Source organism: Trachemys scripta, chromosome 2 (genome assembly GCF_013100865.1).
Source record: "Trachemys scripta elegans isolate TJP31775 chromosome 2, CAS_Tse_1.0, whole genome shotgun sequence".
Lineage (NCBI taxonomy): Eukaryota > Metazoa > Chordata > Testudines > Emydidae > Trachemys > Trachemys scripta.
In genome coordinates this window covers 1,371,768-1,391,213 of record NC_048299.1, presented here as the reverse complement: position 1 = coordinate 1,391,213, position 19,446 = coordinate 1,371,768, and the positions used below count along the sequence as shown (strand labels likewise).

Genomic DNA, 19,446 nt, shown 5'->3' with positions numbered 1-19,446 from the left:
CGAGTGGCATCCACATGGAACAAAAAATGCTCTTGGGTTTTGATTAAGGATTTTTGCCTGTACACCCTTGTTTTTCCCCTTCATGTTTGCACCGCTGTCATAACCCTGGCCTCGGCAGTCTTGGATATTTATGTCGAATTCCTTCAGAGTAGTAAGTATAGTATCAGTTAGTGCTTCCCTTGTGGACTCAGCCACTGTTTTAAAACCAATAAAGGAACCTAACAGTGAAAGACATCTTTTCATGACAACTCTCATCTGGAGTGCAATCCAATATAACGGAGTAAAACTTAGCACTCTTTAACCTTTTAAGAATATCTTGCAGCACTTTCTTCACCAATAATTCAATTATCTCATTCTGGATTGTTTTTCCAGAGTAGTGATCCGTTACCTCCCTGGAAACTATGAGTCGCAAATGTTCCTTCATTACTTCATCATACTTTCCTAGTAACTCCTTTCCTAGTACCTCCACCAAACCTAGGAAATTCGTGAAGAGCCTGCCAGATAAACCTTGGAAAAAGCCATGTTATTTTTAGAAAGATAGTGTTATTGTCATGAGCCTCTTTACAATGTTCTCCTAGTGTTCTGTCTCTTGTTTAATCACACATTGAAGATCCATGTTCATGCAATTATCCTGCTTTAGCATTTGTTCTGCTTTGACCCTCATTTGGTAGGAATTTAAATGACTAGGCGACTTTTCATGATGCATGAGAAGCTGAGACATGTTCTTCAATCATTCGACCCCTCGAATGCTAGGGATGATTTTAGATTCAAGTCAAAGAGCTTGCAGCAGAAACGGAAAACCTTGTCAGTGGAATCTGAGTAAAGCAGCCAGCGCCGCTTAAAAACTTCACTGTTTTCAAGCTTTCTGTATTAAAAACATCATAGAAAAATGGCGATTCTCCTCATCCAGAGGAAAATCCATGTCCTTTACTTTTGGTGGACTATTGATCACTAGCAGATCTTGAATTTTGGGTGTTAGATTGGACCATAATGCAGGATCAGAAATGGTATTGCCAATGGTTATAATGGGAATCATTTAATCTCTGTCACTAGTGGCATTGTCATTATTCTGGTTCGGATAAAGAATTTCTGTTTTGTTTGGATCTTTGTTTTTCTTGTGGTGATTCTTGAATGTTGAATTGTGGATCATCTATATATTTTTCATCTGATGTCTCCGCTGTGACAATCTTGCTGCTACTACTGCACAGGCTGTTAACATATTTTAAGTATTTTTTCATTGTGTCTACATCTTTCTTCATTGCAGTCATTACATGAGCTTTTTTTTTTCTTTTGTGTCCCTGACATCATCATCTTAGTTACTTGCAACATTGTGTCCTTCCACACTTCATGAAATAAAAAAATACATCTTTCATCATTTTTAAAGATGTCCACCCTTTCTGTGCTACAATCAAATGAATGGTGCCTTCAGCTAAACAACTTAATGATTGAATAGCGCTGAGACTTGCAGGTATATCTTCAATCGGAGAGGAGGTACCACCAGGAAGAAAAAATGTGGGGTAGACAGAAGGGAAAGTTGCTAAGAGCTGGATATGATGTTGCACTCCATAATGCTTTATAAAAATGTTTATAAGTGTGAATATGATGTAACTGGAATATGCTTTTTGCAAAAGGTCTCTTGTAAAGTATCATTACAAAGCTTCAGAGTGGTAGCCATGTTAGTCTGGATCTGTAAAAAGCGACAGAGTCCTGTGGCACCTTATAGACTAACAGCCGTATTGGAGCATAAGCTTTTGTGGGTGAATACCCACTTTGTCAGATGCAAAGCTTATAATCTATTGAATGTGTTCATCCTATTTGTAAGTATGTATCATTCTTATATCTAAAACTAGAAATATGAAGTATAACTCTGAAGTCCTATTGTAATTATGCAAAGTGTGGGCCATTAATGGTGGCTTGGAATCTTGATGGTTCCTATTAACTAGAACAATTGTCTGTAGATGGGTCTGTTTACCTGCAAGCCTCCACTGCCTATGTAGGGGCCAGTCCTGAAAGAATGGAGGGGGGCTCACAGGACATGTGAACATGTCACATGACACTGAAATCCATCTTTAACCTATTGCTTTTCCACTTAGAAGGAGGGGTGGGAACCCAGAGAGAGCCAAAGGATTCCTGCCTTGTGTCAAAGATATAAAAGGGGGTGGAAGAGAACAAAGGGGGGTTCCAGACATGTGGAATCCCATGCTTTTCACCTAAGATGCCTGCTGGAACTAACAAGGTCTGTACCAGGGGAAAGGATTGGTCCCAGACTAGGAAGGAATCTAGTCTGTGAAAGAAGCTTATTGGAACATCTCTGAGGGTGAGAGGGGTAGCTCAGTGGTTTGAGCATTGGCCTGCTAAACCAGGGTTGTATGCTCAATCCTTGAGGGGGTCACTTAGGGATCTGGGGCAAAATCAGTACTTGGTCCTGCTAGTGAAGGCAGGGGGCTGGACTCAATGACCTTTCAGGGTCCCTTCCAGTTTTATGAGATAGGTACATCTCCATATAAAAATTTCATCTGTAATCGGTTTCTTCATGTATTAGGCTTAGACCGGGGTGTTTTGTTTCATTTTGCTTGGTAACTTACTTTGTTCTGTCTGTTATTACTTGAAACCACTTAAATCCTACCTTTTATACTTTTGTTTATTAATTAATCCAGAGTAAATGATTAATACCTGGTGGAACAAACAGCTGTGCATATCTTTGTGTTGTAGAGGGTGGACAATTTATGAGTTTACCCTGTATAAGCTTTATACAGAGTAAAATGGATTTATTTGGGGCTTGGATCCCAGTGGAAGTTGGGTGTCTGGGTGGTGGAGACAGGAGTACTTGTTAAGCCGTTTTCAGTTAAGTCTGCCACTTTGGGTGTGGACCAGACCTGGGTCTGTGTTTGCAGCTGGCTAGCGTGTCTGGCTCAACAAGGCAGGGTTCTGGAGTCCCAAAGTGACAGAGAAACAGGCTCAGAGGTAATCTCAGCACATCAAGTGACAGTGCCAACGGGGTCTCTGTGACCAAACCCATCACAGATGCTCCCTCTACATTTCCACACCACCATGCCCTTTGGTCTCCCCTATTCCCTTGCCTAGAATAGCGATCCCACATTTACTCTCATGCTGCTGCTCTGGGGTCACCACGCTCCAGGGTGGTTGATGGGCGGGGGGCCTCTGGGTTGCAGGGTAATGAGCTGAAAGTGGAAAGGGGTCTCAGGAAGGCAGAAAGGGGCTGTGGGCCGGTTGGAGGAAGGAGCTGGCTATGTTTGAGGGGAGCTTGGGAGAGGGGCTGGGCCATGTCTGGGGATAGGAGAGCTGAAGGGAGCTCCAGGGGCAGCTGGCTGAGTGTGACTGAGGGGAGCTCTGGCGGGGACTGGGTGTGACATGGGGAACACTGGGAGGGAAAGCTGGGTGTGACTAAGGGGAGATGTGGGGGGGTGTGGGTGGGCTGGGTGCGACTGCAGGGAGCTCTGGAGGAGCAGGCTGGGTGTGACTGAAGGGAGTTCCAGGGACAATGGGAGGGGGCGCGCTGGGTGTGATTGAGGGGAAGTCTGGGGGCGGGGGCTGGGTATGACTGAGAGGAGCTCCGGGGAGAGCAAGGAGGGAGGGCTGAGTACGACTGAGGGGACGTGTGTGGGGGGGCGGGGGGGGGGACAGGCTGGGTGTGACTGAGGGGAGCGCTGGGGGGAGCGGGATGGTGGGAGCTGGGTGTGACTGAGGGGAGCTTGGGGGAGCAGGCTGGGTGTGACTGGGGGGAGCTCTGGAGAGAGCAAGGGGGCTGGGGGGACAGTGGGGGGCAGGGCTGAGTGTGACTGAGGGGACGTGTCAGGGGGCAGGCTGGGTGTGATTGAGGGGAGCTCTGGGGAGAGAGAGGGAGGCTTGGGGGGGCAGGCTGAGTGCGACTGAAGGGACGTGTCGGGGGGGGCAGGCTGGGTGGGACTGAGGGGAGCTCGGGGGAAAGCGAGGGGGACAGCGCGGGGGGGCTGGGTGTGACTGAGGGGAGCTCGGGGGACAGCGCGGGGGGGGCTGGGTGTGACTGAGGGGACGTGTCGGGGGGGGGCGGGCGGGAGGCAATCTCTGGGAGGCGGGACAATACCTACCAACCAGGTAGTGTGGGGGGAGGCGGCAGGACGGATTACAACAAGTCCCGGTTGTTTGACCCCAGACTCCCAGCCTGCATCAGCTCCCCGCTCGCTCTCAGGGCTCTTCAGCAAGGTCGACAGCCGTCTCCACCAATCAGAACTAGGCGTCCTGCCAGCTGCGGGCCAATAGGAATGCCCAGGTCGGAGCGGCCCGCCACTGTAGTTTGGAGAGGAGACTCCCGGGGGAAAGTGGAGGAATAAAGAGGCTGATTGGTTCCTCAGGCCCCTGGATCACCAGTCAGAGGACGGGAGCCGGAAGAGGTTGGCCAATCAGAGGGGAGGACGGAAGAATGGTGCCGTTGCGGTAAGACTGAAGCTTACCGGCGTTCGCTAGCCCATGTGGCAGGGCGCGTGGCGCCGCCGTTACCCGTCCTAGCTGGCGTCGATTCTGATTGGTCGTTGTCCTCGCGGCCTATCATAACCTTTCCCTGCGCTCGTGGGTGGGTGGTCGTCTCCCATTGGTGGCGGAGACCAGAGGCGTGCGCAAGGTGGGGCCGTTACAGGCTGCTGCGCGCGCCGAGGGAGGGCGAAGGGAGTGGGGCGGTGATGAAGGGAGGCACGGAGAGGGGGAAGATGGCTGCCCGGCAGTGGAGGTGAGAGAGTCTCATGGAGCCCCTCTGGGAGGGGCTGCCAGGGGGGAGAGGCGCCACTTCCCATGATGCCCCGGGGCGAGGGAGTGGGGCTGCCCCATCCTCAGGATGCCCCGGGGCGATGGAGTGGGGCTGCTCCCCAATAATTCTGTGTGGGCCGTTGGGCTGGGTGTTGCCCACCCCCAGGATACAATGGGGCTGTGTGCTCCCCGACCCGTAATGCACCGGGCCAATGGGTTGTGTGAGGTGGGTTGTACATTCCCCACAATGCACTGGGGTGCGGAGTGGGGCTGCCCCCCCCCACACACACACACAGTGCATCAGGGCAGTGAGCCAGGGGCTGTCTGCCCCTCGTAGCGTGCTGTGCTGATGGATCAGGGCTGCCCAGGCACGGTGAACCAGAGTGGAGGGTTCACTATGCCCCTTCTCCCCCCATTGATGTGGTGGAGCAGGGCTACCTGCATTTCCCCAGTGTGATGGAATGGTGCTTCTCCTTGACACAGTACGCTGGTGGTGTGCTGCTTGTGTGACCAGAGTGTCAGGAACTTCAGACACTTCCAGATATGTGGAAATGGTCAAGAGATTTATTCCAGGGAAAGGACATACCCCAGAACTGGTTCTGGGATATCTGGGGTTAAATGCATTCCCAACATTCTCCTTTCTAGAGTCCCTTCTCTTGACATTTCCTTTTCCTTCACACATGCCTCCGTCCCAACTTAAAATGTAGGTGCATGTCTGATTTGTTGACTACAGTCCCCTGTGCATCAACATATACCTGATTTTGCCCTAGATCCCTAAGTGGCCCCCTCAAGGACTGAACTCACAACCCTGGGTTTAGCAGGGGGGAGGGATAGCTCAGTGGTTTGAGCATTGGCCTGCTAAACCCAGCATATACTTGAGTTCTTGCACTCCAACATGTTTCTTCTAAGAGCTCCTTCCTGCCACTGGACGTTCCATATGTCGATCCTCTGAGACTTGCTCCTACTTCAGTGTGCAACCAAAGTCTCCTCCTCTTCCTGACAAGTATAAAGCTGACATTTCCTCATATGAATCGCTCCTTTTGGACATTGTACATCACCTTTCTGTTGCTTCCTTCTGTGTAACCCTAATGTTATAAATATTTCTTTGCTCCTGAATATGGCAAAATTCTTAGCAAATATCCTGATTGATAGGGTGTACTTGTGTGTATGCATAATGTAGGGGTGTTTAATATATGGGAGATGTGCATGGTAATGTTAAATTATGTTATTTTAAAAGGGACATTTTAGTTTGGGGGTTGTAAATAGGTAGTTGGAATTGTGGAAACTGTATACCAGTATATGGTTTAAGGAAGAGCGGTATTAATTTAAGAAGCAGGAGGCTGACTTTTCTTTGTATTTTACAGATGTCAACTATGCTGAGGTCTGCATGTGTCCTACATTGAAGTCTGGCTCCACGACTACATTTTGCTTCACTGTGAACTTAATCTTTTCCTGTATTTTACAACCCTGTACGTTGTTGAGGTGCATATATCTACTGGTCTTAATATTAAAGCAATAGTTGATTATAAACCCTTCAAACTGACCTCTTGGCATCTTATTACTGTTTTAGATTTGGTTCTACTGCTCATTTTACAATGGTTTATTGCTCAGCTTTGAACTGTCAAAATGCTACGAGTGGGGTATATAAGAACAGTACAGTTACTTTCTATGGCTTTCCTTTACATAACAAACCTCTCTTGAAGCAGTGGATTCACAACATGGGTCGGGAAATGGGAACTCCATCGAAACATCAGCGACTATGTTCTAAACATTTTGAGGACAGTTCTTTTGAAATTGATCCTCTAAAAATTAGGAAAAACCGGCGCCTACTGAAAGAAGCAGTTCCCAAAAAGTTCATTTTGGGCGAAGATGGAAACTGGCTTGTTGGAACACCTCAAAGTTTCTGTGGTGGAATAAGTAATAAAACTCGAAAACAAATCCGGAATCCTGAACATTTGAAGGTAATTTAAATATTTGATATTCTATTTGTTTCTCTTAAATTAAGAGAGCATAATAAGAGAATACTTGGATGGGAATTCTCCAAGGGAACACCTAGGTGCTGCAGGAAATAAAAAATATAAATGATTCAATAGGTTGCACTTTTCCCTTTGAGTTGCTACTTAACATTGTGCACCATAGAGTTAGGAGGCATATGGTTGTTGAGCTCTTGTGAATACAGAAAATATCATGGTACTTTTTCTCTTGATCATGTTTCAGCTTGTGCAATTACATTCTGCCCAAGTAAAAATTTCTGCTTGGCATGTCAGTTGGATACTGTACTCTTCTTTACTTCCTGCTCTAAAATGGATCCTGAGCCTGCAAACCTGTACTTGTATGAGTGAGTAATCCTTACTCATGTGAATAATCTCATTTGATTTGGGATGACTTGTTTGTAGTATAGAGCTTATACTATGTACTATTGTTGTAGCCAGCATGTTAGAGAGAGAAGAGTGGGAGATTATATCTTTTATTGGACCAGTTTTTGATAGTGAAAGGCAAGCTTTTGAGCTACACAGACCTCTTCTTCAAATCTGGGCAGACCTTGCTGGGGACTGTTAAACAGTGTCTTAGGCCTGGTGTGGGGGATCGATCTAAGTTACACAACTTCAGCTACGTGAATAACTTAGATCTACTTACCGCCGTGTCTTCACTGTGGTAAGTCAACTGCTGACGCTCTCCCGTTGACTCCGCCTGCGCCTCTCGCTCCGGTGGAGTCGACAGGAGAGCGCTTGGCGGTCGATTTAACGCGTCTTCACTAGACGTGATAAATCGACCCCTGCTGGATTGATCGCTCCGGAGGTAAGTGTAGATATGCCCTAAGTTTCGGTTCAATTCAGTATCTTGTACATCAGTTTTGGGTGGCGTTTAGGACCAGATATTACAAACCATCATCTGAGTAGTGCTTACTCATGGAGTAGTTTCCTAGTGTAAAAGTGAATATTCATATGACTACAGATTTGTAGAACTGGATCCATAGGTTGTACAATTGATAACATTTGTGAAACACTTAGATACCCCTTTGAATGAAAGGCAATACATAAAGGCAGAGTGTTCGCTCCTAATATTACCAAATGGATACAAGCCACGTGGGAACAATAATACTGATCAGGCAAGTATTGATACAACTTTACATGCAGTTTGTGTCTTTTAATATTAAAATTAATTGGGCCGGGAGCTACAAGCTAGATGTGAAATTGGCAGTCTTGGATGTATTTGCACTAGCTTTTCATTGATTTTTTTTTTTTTTTTTTATTTTCTAAATGTTATGTTTATAACTGTAGGAGCAAAGAAATGTCATCAGAGATTGTTTAATCTGTGTGGAGGTTGTGGGCATTACACAAGATTCAAGGCCAAAAGAAGCACTTCCTATCTGGGAAATGGAAGAGGAAGTGGATTTAAGAAACTGCAGCTATAATACTGCACTCAACTCTGCTCACCTCAAATCAGAAAGATCTAGATGAGTTGTAAGGAAATGAAAAAAGGAGCAACAAAATAGATTAAAGGGTTGGAGGGTTTGATTTGTAAGGAAAGATTTAAAAAAAAAATTTTTTTTAAATATGTATTGGTGAAGGAGCGATACAACAGTCTGCCAATATTTGGAAGGTATAAATGCTAAAGAGGGAGAGGAATTATTCAGTGTGGTACAAGACAGTATAGAAGTAAGGAATTGTAAATGAGCAAAGGAAAATTTAAGTTGATTATCAGGAAAAAGAAATCCTGGCAGTGAGATCTATTAAACTGTGGAGTTGCCTCATAGCTTGAATAATTTAAAATACATTGGACAAAGAAAGCACTGAAAAGTGTGCTGAAGAGAACAAGTGCACTGAGTTTCAGAGATTGGCCAAGATGACTTTAATAGTCTTTACTTCTACCTTTTGATTCTGTTGCTTGGGAAGTCATGATTTCAGTGAAGAGCTAAGGAATACCACCTTGAAATGATTATACTGACTTTGAGAGAGACATAGACATAGCAGTATAAATATCTAATTCCTCTTTGTAAAGGAGATATACAGTAGCATGAGTGCCATCAGAAACATCCAGCAAATGTCTGCTCATTTAATATTCTCAGAAAGGCCCTTGTCAGGATGTAATCATAGGTACTAAGTTTGCAATATTTTTTATTTCAGGTCCCAGGGACATTTGATAATGTTGCAGCTCCTGAAGGGAAGAATTTAGAAGAGTGGCAAAAAGAGCTTTACAAAAAAGTGATAAAGGACAATTATGAATCTTTAATCTCACTGGGTAAAGGTCAGTTTTCACTCATTCTCTGGAAGTTGTGAAATATGTACAGTTCTTGGGCTGGCTCCAGCCTGGTTTCTCAAATCCTTTGATTGCTGGTGGATCAGTTCTTAGATGTTCCAAAACCTTTGTGATAGAAGATCAACTCCATACGTCCTTTTCTGTAAAAGGAGATTGATAGACACAGTCATGTTTCTAATACCTCTATATCCACCGTTTTCCTTCTGTGAATAATGTTTATGCACTATTTAGTTGTGTATGTTGAACAACACATGCACAGATGCTATTTTCCATGTGTGATGTGGATGAAACATTCCTTCAGTAAAGGATATTTCAAGAATAAAGTAGTTAAGTAATTTGTGATTATATCCCTTCTAATTTATATGCCAACTCTAAAACAAGAAAAAATGACAATGGGAAAGATTAGGGGTGTGTTCTCTTCCTCATGAAGGGGATCTGGACTTTCAGCTGATTTATAAACTGCCAAGTGGTTTAGTACATGTGGTGTGATTGGGATTCTCCCTGAATTTCCTGAAGGGAGCAAAACTCAAACATTCTGCCTGTCTGCAGGATCTTTATTAAAGTAATCTGCAAATCCTTTCTGATCTTTTTTTTAGGATTACTTACATTTTAGCATGTATTTTTTTTTTTAGTTCTAAGATTATTTTTACCCCCTCCCCCCACCCTTAAAGTTTGCCTTTTGGGCACATATTTCCATCCTCAGCAGTTTTTGCTTAATTTTAGATGAAAGAATTACATCACAAACCCCATGGACCTTTTAATCATGAAGTTGTAGTGTGAGCTGCTCCTAGTGTGATTCCCTCCTTCCCCACTTCCCCTCCTCTCCCCTCCCAGTACCTGGTCTGTATACAGTTTTTGTACTGACTTAACTGCTGTGGTGGTGGTGGTGGGGGTTATCGAAGTAGTTAAATTAGTACAACCCCATGTGTGGTGCTGTTTCAGAAAATTAGGAACACCTGCAGGGAAAAAAAAACCAATAGCCACCTGTGAAAATGTTGGTTTAAGTGACTTGCTCAGCATCACATGGGAACTCTGCGGCAGAGGCAGAGATAGAATCCAGTTCTCCAGGTAACTATTCAGTGGCATTAACCATGAGGCCACCCTTTCTCTTCCTGCAATTCCCTGCCTCATTTGCTGCACACCTTCCAACTTCTGCAACAAATGAAGCAGGAGTCCTACAGACTAGACAACAACCTCTTTCACAACACAACCCATATCTATTGTCAAAGCACAATCCGTCTTTTACAAGGAATTGGGCAGGAGTTGTTTGAAAACATAGTCTTTAATTATGTGATGATATACTATCATAATGCATAAGCACAAGGGGGCTGAATTAAGGTTATAGGTGTCCTTCATTCATGCTTGATTTTGTAACCTTAATGTTCTTTTAATGTAGTTTTTGGATGAAATTTCTTAAGTATTCCTTTTTTTAATTTATACTGAGGAACCATATTGTCCTTCCCACATGGGTCATCAGCAGAATTAGGATCTTTAGATCCATACAGACCTCTACCACTTGAGGTAATAAAGTAAGTGGCAGGAGTAGAAGGTTTTTATAATTTGTGAGGATGTGGCACTAGAGGGGGATGGTGATACATACTTAGCCAGTGGAAAGCAACAAAGTGTCCTGTGACTCCTTAAAGACTAACAGATGTATTGGAGCATAAGCTTTCGTGGGTGAATGCCCACTTCTTCAGATGCATGTAATGGAAATTTCAGAGGCAGATATAAATATGCCGGCAAGAATCAGTCTGGAGATAACGAGGTTAGTTCAATCAGGGAAGGTAGGGCCCTCTTCTAGCAGTTGAGGTGTGAACACCAAGGGAGGAACACCAAGCTTTTGTAGTTGGCTAGCCATTCACAGTCTTCGTTTAATCCTGATCTGATGGTGTCAAATTTGCAAATGAACTGAAGCTCAGCAGTTTCTCTTTGAAGTCTGGTCCTGAAGTTTTTTTGCTGTAAGATGGCTACCTTTACATCCGCTATTGTGTGGCCAGGGAGGTTGAAGTGTTCTCCTACAGGTTTTTGTATATTGCCATTCTTAATATCTGACTTGTGTCCATTTATCCTTTTACGTAGGGACTGTCCAGTTTGGCCAGTGTACATAGCAGAGGGGCATTGCTGGCACATGATGGTGTATATAACATTGGTGGACGTGCAGGTGAATGTACCGGTGATGTTGTAGCTGATCTGGTTAGGTCCTGTGATGGTGTCGCTGGTGTAGATATGTGGGCAGAGTTGGCATGGATTGGTTCCTGAGTAAGAGGTGTTATGGTGCAGTGTGTGGTTGCTGGTGAGAATATGCTTAAGGTTGGCGGGTTGTCTGTGGGCGAAGACTGGTCTGCCTCCCAAGGTCTGTGAAAGTGAGGGATCATTGTCCAGGATGGGTTGTAGATCACTGATGATGCATTGGAGAGGTTTAAGCTGAGTACTGTAGGTGATGGCCAGTGGAGTTCTGTTGTTTTCTTTCTTGGGCTTGTCTTGTAGCAGGAAGCTTCTGGGTACGCGTCTGGCTCTGTTGATTTGTTTCCTTATTTCCTTGTGCGGGTATCGTAGTTTTGAGAATGCTTGGTGAAGATCTTGTAGGTGTCGGTCTCTGTCTGAGGGGTTGGAGCAAATGAGGTTGTACCTCAGTGCTTGGCTGTAGACGATGGATCGTGTGGTGTGTCCGGGGTGGAAGCTGGAGGCATGAAGGTAGGCATAGCGGTCGGTGGGTTTTCGGTACAGGGTGGTGTTAACGTGACCATCACTTATTTGTACTGTGGTGTCTAGGAAGTGGACCTCCCGTGTAGATTGGTCCAGGCTGAGGTTGATGGTGGGGTGGAAGCTGTTGAAATCGTGGTGGAATTCTTCCAGAGTCTCCTTCCCATGGGTCCAGATGACGAAGATATCATCAATATAGCGTAGGTAGAGAAGGGGTGTGAGTGGACGCAAGCTGAGGAAGCGTTGTTCCAGGTCAGCCATAAAAATGTTGGCATATTGTGGGGCCATGCGGGTGCCCGTGGCGGTGCCACTGGTCTGGAGGTATATATTGTCACCAAATTTGAAATAATTGTGCATGAGGATAAAGTCACAGAGCTCAGCAACAAGTTGTGCTATGTCATCATCAGGGATACTGTTCCTGACAGCTTGTATTCCATCTGTATGTGGGATGTTTGTGTAGAGAGCCTCTACATCCATGGTAGCTAGGATGGTGTTTTCTGGGAGATCACCAATGCATTGTAGTTTTTTCTCAGGAAATCAGTGGTGTCATGGAGATAGCTGGGAGTGCTGGTGGCATAGGGTCTGAGTAGAGAGTCCACATATCCGAACAATTCTTCAGTGAGAGTGCCAATTCCAGAGATGATGGGGCGTCCAGGATTTCCAGGTTTGTGGGTCTTGGGTAGTAGATAGAATAACCCCGGTCGGGGTTCTAAGGGTGTGTTGATTTGTTCCTGTGTTAGTGTAGGGAGTGTCCTGAATAGATGGTGCAGTTTCTTAGTATATTCCTCAGTGGGATCTGAGGAAAGTGGCCTGTAGAATTTGGTATTGGAGAGTTGTCTGGCAGCCTCCTTCTGGTAGTCAGACCTGTTCATGATGACAACAGCACCTCCTTTATCAGCCTCTTTGATTATAATGTCAGGGTTGTTTCTGAGGCTGTGGATGGCATTGCGTTCTGCACGACTGAGATTATGAGGCAAGCGATGTTGTTTTTCCACAATTTCTGCCTGTGCATGTCGGCGGAAGCATTCTATGTATAGGTCCAGACTGTCATTTTGACCCTCAGGAGGAGTCCATGTGGAGTAGTTCTTCTTGTGTTGTTGGTGGGAGGGTATCTGTGTACCAGTGCACTGTTCAGTGTTATCTTGAAAGTATTCTTTGAGTCAGAGGCGGTGAAAGTAGGCTTCCAGATCACCGCAGAACTGTATCATGTTCGTGGGGGTGGTAGGGCAAAAAGAGAGTCCCCGAGATAGGACAGACTCTTCTGCTGGGTTGAGTGTGTAGCTGGATAAATTGACGATATTGCTGGGTGAGTTAGGGGTACCACTGTTGTGGCCCCATGTGGCAGGTAGGATTTTAGATAGCTTACGGTCCTTTTTCCTTTGTAGAGCGGTGAAGTGTGTAATGTAGATCTCTTGTCTTATTTTAGTAAAATCCGTTTGTGCGGAGGGTTGGTTATTTATGAAAGTCTCCAGGTTGGAGCGTTCTTTTTTGATGTTTTCCTGTTTGCTGTATAGGATGCTGATCAGGTGGTTCCTCAGTTTTTGATAGTGTATGGCATAATCTCTCACTGTGGTCTGTGCAGTATGTAAATTAAATTAAATTAATGAAGATATCCTATCTCCTAGAACTGGAAGGGACCTTGAAAGGTCATCGAGTCCAGCTCCCTGCCTTCACTAGCAGGACCAAGTACCGATTTTGCCCCAGATCCTTAAGTGGCCCCCTCAAGGATTGAACTCACAACCCTGGGTTTAGCAGGCCAATGCTCAAACCACTGAGCTATCCCTCCCATGTAGATAGCAATGGATTTTTCACCGTCAGTCCATTTGGTATGATGTCCATCCGTTTGCATTGGGACATCAGTGGGTTTCAGAGGTATTTGCTAGACTGCAAAGGAATATTAAATGGACTGAATGACATGTTCTTTGGAGAGTGTTTTCTAGTGACTATAGAGCCTTCCACCCCTGTGCTCCCAGCCTCCCGTCTGCTCTTATCCCCTGGCAGACTCCTGCCCCTTCTCCTAACATCCAGTGTCTTCTGCCCCAGCTCTGCATCTCTTTTCTCCTCACCTCTCTGCCTTTGAATCAGGCAGCTTCATCCTTCTCCACGCTACCTAGGTGTCTGCACCAGGAGCATTGAAAGCATAGGAGAGAGAGTCTCCCTGCTCTTGGTTTTAGTGTCTGGTGTTAGTGTCCCCCAGCAGGTAGGAAGAGCAATTGCAGGGAAAGTCCTGCTCAGCCCATCATCCCTGGGATAGAGCATGCTCGGTTGCTCTGTAGGGATGGTGCAGTGCAATCTGTCGGTACATAGGAGTTGTGTGGGGATGGAGAAGAAAATGCTATTTGCAGCTGCAAGGTGTGCAAATAGCAGTGATGTCAGCAAGGGGCAGAGTTTAAATTCCAGTCCCTTGGGTTTTCATGGCGAGGTCAAAGCCACTGTTTTTAAACAGACATTCATGAAAACAGGGATTTTGACAAAAATAAATAAGTAGACCAAAAGTCTCATAAGCTGAAAAGGTGAACAGACTTAAAAATGGTCACCTTTAACACTGTTACCTCTGCTCAGTTTATCTACTATCACAGCAATGGAAGCATCTTAGTTTCAGATAATGTGACATTCTTTGAAGTTTAAAAAATAACCAGTTTCAGAGTAACAGCCGTGTTAGTCTGTAGCCGCAAAAAGAAGAACAGGAGTACTTGTGGCACCTTAGAGACTAACAAATTTATTAGAGCATAAGCTTTCGTGGACTACAGCCCACTTCTTCGGATGCATATAGAATGGAACATATAATGAGGAGATATATATACACACATACAGAGAGCATAAACAGGTGGGAGTTGTCTTACCAACTCTGAGAGGCCAATTAATTAAGAGAAAAAAAAAAACTTTTGAAGTGATAATCAAGCTAGCCGAGTACAGACAGTGTGATAAGAAGTGTGAGAGTACTTACAAGGGGAGATAGAGTCAACGTTTGTAATGGCTCAGCCATTCCCAGTCCTTATTTAAACCGGAGTTGATTGTGTCTAGTTTGCATATCAATTCTAGCTCTGCAGTCTCTCTTTGGAGTCTGTTTTTGAAGTTTTTCTGTTGTAATATAGCCACCCGCAGGTCTGTCACTGAATGACCAGACAGGTTAAAGTGTTCTCCCACTGGTTTTTGAGTATTTTGATTCCTGATGTCAGATTTGTGTCCATTAATTCTTTTGCGTAGAGACTGTCCGGTTTGGCCAATGTACATGGCAGAGGGGCATTGCTGGCACATGATGGCATATATCACATTGGTAGATGTGCAGGTGAACGAGCCCCTGATGGTATGGCTGATGTGATTAGGTCCTATGATGATGTCACTTGAATAGATATGTGGACATATCTTAAAACTACAATACCCACCTGCTGAAGTGAAAAAACAGATTGACAGAGCCAGACGAGTACCCAGAAGTCACCTCCTAAAAGACAGGCCCAACAAAGAAAATAACAGAACACCACTAGCTGTCACCTTCAGCCCCCAACTAAAACCTCTCCAGCGCATCATCAGAGATCTACAACCTATCCTGAAAGATGATCCTTTACTCTCACAGATCTTGGGAGACAGACCTGTCCTCGCTTACAGACAACCCCCCAACCTAAAGCAAATACTCACCAGCAACCACACATCACTGAACAAAACCACTAACCCAGGAACCTATCCTTGTAACAAACCCCGATGCCAACTCTGTCCACATATCTATTCAAGTGACATCATCATAGGACCTAATCACATCAGCCATACCATCAGGGGCTCGTTCACCTGCACATCTACCAATGTGATATATGCCATCATGTGCCAGCAATGCCCCTCTGCCATGTACATTGGCCAAACCGGACAGTCTCTACGCAAAAGAATTAATGGACACAAATCTGACATCAGGAATCAAAATACTCAAAAACCAGTGGGAGAACACTTTAACCTGTCTGGTCATTCAGTGACAGACCTGTGGGTGGCTATATTACAACAGAAAAACTTCAAAAACAGACTCCAAAGAGAGACTGCAGAGCTAGAATTGATATGCAAACTAGACACAATCAACTCCGGTTTAAATAAGGACTGGGAATGGCTGAGCCATTACAAACGTTGACTCTATCTCCCCTTGTAAGTACTCTCACACTTCTTATCACACTGTCTGTACTCGGCTAGCTTGATTATCACTTCAAAAGTTTTTTTTTTTTTTTCTCTTAATTAATTGGCCTCTCAGAGTTGGTAAGACAACTCCCACCTGTTTATGCTCTCTGTATGTGTGTGTATATATATCTCCTCATTATATGTTCCATTCTATATGCATCCGAAGAAGTGGGCTGTAGTCCACGAAAGCTTATGCTCTAATAAATTTGTTAGTCTCTAAGGTGCCACAAGTACTCCTGTTCTTCTTTTTTTAAAAAATAACCAGTGAATATTAAGATATTATGGGAATTTTTTTTGTTCTTTGTCCAAACTATTCAGTCTCCAAACATGATATGCAGTCTAGAGAAGAGCTACGTGTCAAGGCTCAGCGGGGCTTGGAGGAAAGAGAAATGTCTATGAATCCTCGCATAGGTGAGTAATGGATTAAGACATCTCCGAAGAGTAAATGACTTAAAGCTGGCAAGAGAAACCATCATGATGAACTCTTATAGTTCTGTCTTTTGTCATGTATTGCTATTTTATAACAAGATCTTCTCATAAGTTCATTATAGATATGGGAACCAGTGAACTTTCTGGTCTAAGGCAGTTTCTCTCCTTTCATCCCTCCAATTTCTGAGTGTTTGGATGAAATGTTGTGTTATTACTAGTATTTTTTTAATATTAAAAATCATACTGATATAAATTTACATAACCTTTTTTTTTAAATAAATGGTATGATATATGCCCTACCTTGCAGAACATGTGGTCTAAGATGAAACATCTCTTTTGGTACTTATATGGCCACCATTACTAACATGGAAAAATAATTTAGGAAGGGTGATGGTGGTGAAGAATTACTATTAAGGAGCATGAGGTAGGGAGAATTCCATGAGATGTTTTAACAAAAGGTTTGAAGGAGGCAAGAGAGGATGCTTGGCAAAGAGGGATGATGTTCCAAATGTAGGGGCACTCTAAGGAGCAATGCTAAGTGTCGGAGAAGGGAGCAGTAAGGTGAGAGAACAGGGGAAATATAGAGGGAGTAGGGGGGAAATGAGAGCAGAGATGTTGGAGACAGGATGATACGTGCGTTGAAGGAAAGGACCTATTTCTATTTAATGCAGTAAAAGAGAGGGAGCAAGTGAAGGGGGCAGGGAGTTAAGTGATTCAGTTTGAGTGACAGGGAGAAAGATGACACTAGCAGCAGCTTTTTGTATGGAGTAGAGTGGAAGGGGTTAGAATCAAGGCAGCCACAGAGAAGGTTACAAAAATCAAGAAGTGAGATGGCAAAGGGATGGACAAGGGCTTTGGCAGTAGCAGTAGAGAGGCACAGGTGGATTTTGAGGGTATTAAAGTTGCAGAATCTTCATTACTGGTGATATTCATGGCTTCTAATAGGGATGGTTTACAAAGTCAAATCTATCTTGTTAAAATGCATGGAGATAGATTAGATGACATAATGTGGAGTTCTTTCAATTTAAACTTTTGGAATTGGCAGCTTATGAGAGGCATTTTATATGCAAAAGTTTGAGTGACATACATTACTTACTGGTCCGATAAGTTATCACTTTTCTGTTTTTTGTTTCCCTCAAGGAGCAATATGACCTACAAGCATTGTGTGCATTATGGATCAGGAATGTTTTATTCTTAGGAGATTTCCTTTTCCCAAGCAGATGAAATGAATGATTGGATTCTTTTTATTCCAGTGGATGATGGGATTGAGATCAAAACTGAAGTGCAGGATAATGAGGAAGCTCCAGAAAATATGAAACTGCATGGATCGTTTTCAGGAAGATCAGAAGACCTGGTTTTCCAAACTCCTGACAAGGGAATAACTTGCGAGAGTCATTGGAGCACAGCAACAGAGCCGTTGAATCTTTCTGGAAGCAGAATGTGTAACTCGACTCTTGGGAAAGGAGATTCCAATACATTCAAAGATATCCTTTTCTACCAAGAGACACCCACAGGAGAGAGACTATACCTATGTACAGAATGTAAGAAAACCTTTAAATTGAAGATAGGTCTTTTAAAACACAAGCGAATTCATGCAAAAAAGAGTCCTGTATCATCATACATATGTACAGACTGTGGAAAAAGCTTTGGTCGCCATGCAGATCTTATTAGACACCAGAGAACTCACACGGGAGAGAGACCCTATAAATGTACAGAATGCGAGAAAAGCTTTACTGAGAAACCAAGACTTACTAATCACTTACGGACTCACAACATCTGCCTGTAATCACTGTGGCAAAAGCTTTATGGGAACTCATTTTCTACTCAGTCACCAACAAATCCATCTGAGAATATGGACCATACACATGTACCAACTATGGGAAAAGCTTTTGTGTAAGAAGACATTGTATAACACTGAATTGGATCTGTCATTGTAGCTCATCGGTTTAAACCTTGAGAAGCAACTGAATTTATTAGCTATCAAAATGATTCATGCAAGGGGGGAGAACGGACATATAAAAGTGTATTGACTATACCAAAATTTTTATTCAAAAAAGCATATTCTAAAACACCAACTAACCTATACTAGAGAGAGACTGTATCATTGCAGAAAACATGGGAGAAGTTTGACATGAGGAACCTTTGATCACATCACCAGAGAATTTACGGAACAGAGCAAGATAGAAATTAGAGCTTCAAAGAGCCTTAGATCAGTTTAAGAGATTGGGCTTCTTGATGTTAAAAACAGGAAATAAATGGTAAAGTCCATTAAGCGCAGTCAAATGACAGTGAGTGAAAGCACCAACGCATGTTAGTAGTCCAAAGACAAAATGTAGTTCAAACTTCCACAGTTTAGAGTAATTTACAGCACATGAGATGCAGGCTTCATTTTTGAGCTCCTGGAAGAGAAAACAGACATGGGTAATGTTCTCCTTTCTGTCGCTTCTGTGCAACATGAATGACGAGAGGCAAAATTTATGTGGGATTATTCTTCTCTCTAAACCAAAATTCAGAGGAAGCGTCAGCAGATGGAGATAGGGGAAAAAAAACAGTGGAGTCATCTGCTTAAAAACATAATCAAACATAGGTCAGAAAATCTTACCAAACCCGTGCATCTTGTTAAATGCCTTGCTTAAAGGTGGCCTGCAAACAATTAAAAAACACCTGGTTTTGTGCCCCCCCCCTTTTTTTTTTAAACTTTTTGATTGGGAGTTTTTTTGTTTTGGGGGGGGGGGGGGGGGGGGCGGCGGGCAGGGAAGGGGGTATTAAAATAAATCCTCCAAATTCTATAGGGAGTTGACTTTAACGTTGCCCAATTGTGCCTACATATGAGCAGTTAGGGAGAACTAAAGAGGGGGGGAAAAGAGTAAAATGTTGTGTTGTATGATCAGCTGTACAGTGAAGAGTGCTACATTGTGGTATACATAATAACATTTGTTTTCAATGAATGATGCCTGGTAACTAGGGTAGCGAGGTGCCCGGTTTTCGACTAGAAAATCCAGTCAAAAAGGGGATCTGACGGTGTCCAGTCCAATCTACTGACCGTACAACAAGTCCCGTCACTGAGGGCGGGGAGGCGCCTGGTCACTAATCTGTGCCAGCTCCTAGTCAGCTGGGGCCGCCTCCTACCTGCACTGGGCGGCTGCAGCTCCCAGCCCT

At 44.0% G+C, this 19,446-nt stretch overlaps 2 protein-coding genes across 6 annotated transcripts in view; both read left to right on the top strand.

Moving 5' to 3' along the window:
* LOC117873931 (zinc finger protein 271-like) overlaps positions 1 to 19,446 on the top strand; it is a 42,870-nt gene that overhangs the window by 14,937 nt on the left and 8,487 nt on the right. The gene's annotated exons all lie outside the window — the stretch shown is intronic.
* Positions 4,184 to 18,990, top strand: LOC117871871 (zinc finger protein 777-like). Of its 5 annotated transcripts, none has more exons than XM_034759639.1 (5): positions 4,184 to 4,434; positions 6,105 to 6,701; positions 8,868 to 8,988; positions 16,177 to 16,269; positions 17,541 to 18,990. In XM_034759639.1, the coding sequence occupies exons 2-5, from the start codon at positions 6,336 to 6,338 to the stop codon at positions 18,071 to 18,073; spliced, it is 1,113 nt and encodes a 370-aa protein (XP_034615530.1). In that variant the 5' UTR covers positions 4,184 to 4,434; positions 6,105 to 6,335; the 3' UTR covers positions 18,074 to 18,990. The 5 variants fall into 5 exon arrangements, with proteins under 5 accessions (XP_034615530.1, XP_034615532.1, XP_034615529.1 ...); XM_034759641.1 differs by lacking the exon at positions 4,184 to 4,434 and adding an exon at positions 4,632 to 4,723 and having other exon boundaries at positions 8,868 to 8,982; XM_034759638.1 differs by lacking the exon at positions 4,184 to 4,434 and adding an exon at positions 4,632 to 4,723.

Excerpts from the sequence above, each read along its gene's own strand:
- LOC117871871 (XM_034759639.1), top strand. The coding sequence starts at position 6,336 with ATGGTTTATTGCTCAGCTTTGAACTGTCAAAATGCTACGAGTGGGGTA. Across the intron at positions 6,702-8,867 it reads GGAATCCTGAACATTTGAAG|GTCCCAGGGACATTTGATAA; the intron begins GTAATTTAAATA and ends TTTTTATTTCAG. Across the intron at positions 16,270-17,540 it reads GTCTATGAATCCTCGCATAG|TGGATGATGGGATTGAGATC; the intron begins GTGAGTAATGGA and ends TTTTTATTCCAG.